Below are 6,667 nucleotides of genomic sequence, written 5' to 3' on the forward strand. Positions count from 1 at the left end.
TGATTCGAGAATGACACCGTACTACTCAGAGTCGACAGAAGAGCTGTGTAGATAGACGTCGATGAGTGCTTACCTTCGCAATTGGTGAGACAGTTTTCGTTAAGGTATCCCCGACAAGAAGCGTATTTCAATTTGGGAAAAAGGGAAAGCTAAGTTCTAGATATGTCACCGTTCAAAATCCTGAAGCGAATTAAAGAAGCAGCCTATCGCGTGACGTTACCTCCTCAGTGCACTCAGATCGATAATGTTTTTCATGTATATATGCTGAGGAAGTACGTTCATGCCCCATCACACATCGTTCACTATGATGACATGGACATTCAAGGGGACTTGACATTCGAAAAAAGATTGGTAGAAATTATTGATCATCGTGACCAAGTGCTAAGATCAAAGAACATTTCTTTGTAAAGGTTCGGCGACAACATCATGGAATTGACGAATGTACTTGAGAACAAAATCAGGAAAAAATACCCTGACCTATATTTTGATTCTTGAAAGAAATAAATATTTCGCGAACGAAATTATTTTAAGAGGGCTAGGATGTAAAACCCACGTAAAAAAAAAAGATCGGGCCCGGGTTGGGTCAGGTCTGGACCCGACCCAGGCTTGTTTTCATTAGGGTTTTAAAACCCAACGCAGGGTGAGGGTTTTAAAACAAAACCCTCTCCCCTGTGCGCCACTCCCTGCCCGTGCTGCTCCACCCCCTCGACTGGATAACAGAAACCCTTGAGGGTTTCCCCGAATATCGCCCCCCAAGCTCTTTAAGAGCATCGCAGGTGGGCTTAGCAATGCTCCTATCCTTCTCTTCCTCGCTTTCCTCGCATCGACACTCCCTTCTCGCAACTCCCGACACTGCTATGGCCGACCCTCACTGGTACGCCTGCAGCTCCCTCATTTCTTGTGTGCGACAACCCCGATGACACCGGCCGACGCCACTTGTTCCCTCACAGGTATGCCCTTCTCCTCCTCCCCAGTCTTCTTGTTCCCCTCCCTCTCTCCTTTCTCTCTGTTGGCTCTGCAGGAGGTTGGTGGCTCCATGTTGCACCCTCCTGCTCCCTCTGTGCCTACCAGAAAGGCGGCAGGGGACCGACGACCCCCCTGCTGCCCCCTCCCCCTATTCGCAGTTGTTTTGTCAGGCAGGGGCCGAGGCCCCTGCCATTCATTACTTTTGTTAGGCAGGGGCCTTGGCTGTTTTGGCAGGCAAGGGCCGAGGCCCCTGTTGTTCATTGTTTTGTCAAGCAGGGGCCGAGGCCCCTGCTCTTCGCCGTTTGTCAGGCAGGGGTCTTGAGCCCCTGCCGTTCAATTCTTTTCTGGTAAGAAGGGGCCTTGACCCCTACCACTTATCAGATTTTGTACGACAAGAGTCTCAACCCTTGCTGCTCATGCTTTTCGTCGACATGGCAGGCCTTACCACTGCCCTTCTGTTTTTTTTACAACTATGGCATAATAGCTTTCACACTCTTGTAGATTTACGCAACGGGTCCCATTCGTGCTTCGCGACCTGACCCCCGTATCATCTACACTCGTAGGCGCACATAACTATACAACATCCCAAGGTAGGGGAAAGTTGCACGAGGATTTTGGACAAATGAAATAAAGTATAAGAATTTTGAGATAGAATAGTTTATTTTGCATACATGCTTACATGTAGAACAATATAACTTGTGATTACCTGTTTTGTGTTCTCTCGTTCCTACTCTTCAAAAATTACATGCTTGATGTATATTGTATGGGTAGACTCATTTCTACAGTAATTCCTATTACTGTGTTTCTTTACTTGCTCACTGTTGTGATTTTACTATAGATGCTTTGTTTGTTATTGCATGATAAATCTTGTTGCCGCCCTCAGGCAAGCCTCGTAGGGTGTGCAGGTGCACGTACCATATCGTGCACTTTTTGGAAATGTGCAAAATTGTGTACAAGCACTAAAATCTTGAGAGGAGGTGTTTCCTTGTGCAAGGCTGACTCCTCGAGAATGAATTTCTTCTTATAAAGCTTGTGATCTAGTTATGCATTGCTAGATGCAATTAATTGTACCCCGAGTCGGTTACTCGAAAGAAATGATTGGATTTACGACGATCTCAAGACCTGTTTAAGATTTCTTATTAAATAGTATTATAGCATGTCAAGTATATTACTGATTCTATAAAATACTGTGATGGGTTATCCATTGAGAAACCCATAAGTTTACTATCGTAACCGGACCTTAAGACAGGTACGACATAAATGTTACAATAAGAAGTATGGGAGGTCATTGAGTACCCCAAAGTGTGCAATAAGTACTTTATTGAAATAAATGAAATAATGATGTCGACCTCCACAGGCAAAATGCTCAAAGAGCAATGCATGTCTTGTATGAGCTAAATGAATTGCAAGATATTAAATGTTTGCCCTCTCATCGTAGTCATACCTTCAGGCAGATACGATCGTATTTTTAGACAAGTATATCACATTTGTGTTATGATGTTTGAATGATGAGGTTGTTGCAACCTCAAAGCATGCATATAACACAAATGCTGAGATCACATAAATGGTGACAACTCGCTTTCACAGGCAAGATGCTCGAGTGAGTTTCACAGACCAGAGCATGTAGAATGGGGCGGCGGTTAAGAAACTCTCGTCGTACCCATTCAACATTCACAGTTCATCAAGGGAGAGGATGGATGGTATAAAAAACTCTGATGGACAGGTTGTTAACAATCACCCCACAGACAAAAGACTCAGCTTCCCCAGTGATCAGAGTTAGGAGAATTGAGATTACCATAAATTATCCTAGATGGTAACTCCTAGGTACTTCTGCAGAAATTGGATGCAATCATGAGCCACAAATGCCTTTGAAGATTTACTCTCTTGGTCACTGACTGTCCCCTTAGGAGTGAACTCTGTCAGCCATCCGGGTTAATAAAAAATACCTGACATAATAAACTCCCGGATCGATCTTGATTGTTTCTACGTTTCCGTTTGTGCGTACCTACAAGCTAGTTAATATCAGAACTTAAAGAATATCACTTTCATAATAAGTTGTAGATGATTGAGATTTATACTATTTGAAATGTTATATCTATTTCAAGACAATAGATCTTCGCATAGTTTGCATATGTTGCCCATAATAGAATAAATTACATTGTACTTATTGTTTCTAATATAATAAACTGCTTATGTCCTGCTTTATTTTATTCTACATTGTCTATTCGTGCACCTACTAGTTTGTTATGAAACTGACCCATTTCATGGCAGGTGATGAGTAGGAATTCATAGGCAGCCGATGACGCGATGCAACATGACTCAAGATTGTTCTTCTTTCTGCTGGTGTCTTGGCTTTGATTTTTGAGTTTTTCTTTAGATTATTGAATAGTAAAAAAATGCTCATTCTGTAATAAACTGCAGATTTTATTAATAATCTATCATTTTGTTTCCTCACTTCCTTTGAATAGTTGTTTCATGTAAAATGATGATTTTACTGCTAACCTAACCAGAATTTAGTAACTTGTACTCCTTTCTAAATTGCTTCTGTTGTCGATTTTAAAAGTAAAAACTTTAATCTTTGAAAGGTTTTTCGTCAATGTTTTCAAAATCACAAGTTAAAATTTTAGTGCTACTGCATTGGTTGCTCTATCTCTCTCTCTCTCTTAAACAACACATTTCAAATTGGGACTTAGGAGAAGCTTCTCTATGGTGACCAATTTACTAGAATCAAGTAGTAGTTTGTCTGAAACATACTGTAATAGGACTCTACAGAGCAGGATTGACTCATTTTGAGCCCCAAAATCCCATGTTTAAATCAAATAAGGAGTCTGGCTAATTCCAACTTGACCAGTATTCTGAGGTCAAGCTGAGATATCTTGGATCATACTCTTGCATTGGTTGACTGAATCTAAATTTGGTTGTCAAGACTCTTAAGTTGGACCAGGTTCCCCATCAAGTCTGAGGTAAATTGGCGAAACCCAGAGCAGATATAACAAAGGAGGAGATGATGCTTCTTCTCAATAGTAATACACACATGAATGGCTAAGACATTGTAGAACAGATGAAAAAGAACTTTTTTTCAGCCCACCATCGCCTTCTTCCATCTTTGGTGCCACCACTGCCACAGTTGCTGCCATTTTACAGCAAGGCCCAGGAAAATTTTGCAAATTCAGACACCACGATGTACTTAAGCTTGGAAAACATCAGTAGAAGACTCCTTGATGCTAAAAGCCTCAAATCAGCATCGTTCAGACAGATATCTATAGTTATGTATACATTTGGTGTGAGTTCCAGGTAGCTGAGGATGCTAGCTGCATAGCCTGATAGTACACGCAACTGCTTGTGCCCAGAACTTGAGCCTAGCTTTGACTTCTTCAGGATGGTCCCCTGAAAAACAGCATCATGATTAGATATAAAGGCTATAGAAATCATGAAGCCAAGCAAGCATCTATCATCTAGCAAACCACGATACGAATCAGAACAACTATCACATGCTAAAATACAAAGTAGTCCCTGAATTTCAGCTTCCAATTTCCTAAGCATGACCATAATACAAGCACTCTTGCGATCAAAACATTTTAACCTCATGAATCTGAAAGATCCTCATAAAGAACCTGACTTTTGTTTGTGTGATCATTAAAAACTGGAAGTTGGATTTTGAAGGCTTCTATGGCTGTGGATATCAGAACCAGAATAAGTAATTAAATAATTGTGGTTTAAGCAGAATAAGTAATTAAATGTGGATATCAGAAAAGTTGTGGTTTAAGCATATTCAAACATTATCAAGAAGAAGGTGCTTTTAGATGGAACCTTGGGGAGGGGGGGTGGGGGCATGAAGAAAAAAAAGAAGACAAATTTTCACAAATAAGCAATTATCTAATATAAGAACAGAACAGAACATAATTTCATGTCTTAAAACAGAACAATGTTGTACCTAACTTGAAGACAAACTCTTCCAATTTATCCTTTATTGGACTACTAAGAGTGTAAAATTTCCTCCTGCTATCACAACAATACTAATTAACCAGATGCATAACTTGCAAATCAATATTTACCCCAAATCTTTTAATTTAAGTCTTGAGAGAAAAAAAAAGACAACGGGTGCGGGGAAGGTAAGAAAACGCAATTTTTATGATTTATCCTAATTCGTCAAATATCACTTATATAATCTCTCAGGGGGAAAAAACGTATTGAACCATCAATTTCCATATGTCCCACAGAAAAGAAACAAAATTGAAAATAGAATTCGTTTCAAATTTCATAATACCAACTCAAGAGAAACATGATATGCCTGAAAAATAGACTATCAAAATTCCAGCTGAAATTTGCTTTAAAAAGAATTTTATTCGAAGCTAAACAAATTCCAACTTCTGGAAAAACAAAAAGGTCACAGAACCACAAGGACTATAAATTTCAGAATACCCATACTTTCGTAAAAACCAAAATTTACTTCAACTACATAAATACCTACCCCTAAAAAATACCTAAAGATGCCTAACAAATCATTCTTAAATTTGAAATACCTCTGCTTGTTTCATAATACCCATCAAACAACACTAAGACTAGAACTCATTCCATAGACCCCAAATTTCCCAATTAAGTGGAATTCAGAGGACACACTAAACCGACATGATCAACTTCCAAATTCAATCAACAACCTAAAAAACAATGATCCTGTTCCAAAACCAAACCACACCAACCAAACACAACCAAGAAAGATTTCCAAACAAGAAAAAGGGAACCGTGGTGCATACCAGGGCTGGAGATCCTCCAATTGGTGATGGGGCTCCAGACCGCCGAGCCGGCATCGGAAGACGCGGCCGACGCGGCCGAGGAAGGTGGCTTCTGCTGCTCATCCATGAATCTCTGGCTGATGGAGTAGCATAACTTCAGGGCGGGCAGGGTGTTGCAGAGCTCAGGGATCTCCTCGTAGCTGAATCCGAACCCCAAGTCCAAGCACCCCTTGAGCTCATGAAGGTCATCATCAGTGAGGCTCTTGGTCCTCATAAACCCCTTGCTAGACCCCTTTCCCTCTTTGTGACCTCCGACCTCCTCCTCCACCTTCTCCCCCGCTGATGGTACATACCCTTCAAGAAAACCCCCACCTTTCTTCTTCCTCCACCACCTGCCCTTCTTCCTAGACACATTCTTGCTCCTCTCGCATTTCCCCGAGATGGGTTCCTCTGTTTCTTGAGTTTCTAAGGTTTCCCGATCCTCCTCAGCCGAGTTCTCCATGGAAACTGGAGTCTCCGGGAGGCTATGATCAACTTCAGAAGAAGAAGAACCCATCTCTCTCTCACTCTTTCACACACAGAGAGAGAGAGAGAGAGAGAAACAGAGCTTCCTTTTTTAAACAGCTCCATGCATGCACGGCGTTATGCATGGCATGTCTCTCATGTGATGTGTTATGCATGCATTGACCATCTATGGTTCACATCAACGGGGTTGACATGATGACGTTGACATGATAGCGATGTGATACGCACTGCTTTGAGATGGATAGCGGGGCCCGCTAGAGGCCGGTGTGTGTGGCCCACATACAGGTGGGCCAGGGAATCCCAGTCGTTTAGGAGCGGAACGGGCAGCTTACGGGGCCCGGAAGACGTGGATGACGGGCCCACCACTCACCAGGATCAGAACCCCACATTGATTTGCTTTTCGCTTCGAATCACGGGTACCCAACGTGGCGTCGACCGAGTGG

At 41.9% G+C, this 6,667-nt stretch overlaps 1 protein-coding gene across 1 annotated transcript; it reads right to left on the bottom strand.

Annotated features, from left to right (window-relative positions):
- Positions 1-3,683: 3,683 nt before the first annotated feature.
- On the bottom strand, positions 3,684-6,286 carry LOC149840901 (uncharacterized). Its single transcript, XM_090004579.1, has 2 exons — positions 5,721-6,286; positions 3,684-4,353 (listed from the first exon to the last, which is right to left on the bottom strand). Exons 1-2 carry the CDS (start codon positions 6,253-6,255, stop codon positions 4,274-4,276), a joined length of 615 nt encoding a protein of 204 aa, XP_089860705.1. The 5' UTR covers positions 6,256-6,286; the 3' UTR covers positions 3,684-4,273.
- Between the last annotated feature and the right edge of the window lie 381 nt (positions 6,287-6,667).

Source organism: Nuphar pumila, chromosome 4, assembly GCF_984573655.1.
Source record: "Nuphar pumila chromosome 4, dmNupPumi1.hap1.1, whole genome shotgun sequence".
NCBI classification, from domain to species: Eukaryota; Viridiplantae; Streptophyta; class Magnoliopsida; order Nymphaeales; family Nymphaeaceae; genus Nuphar; species Nuphar pumila.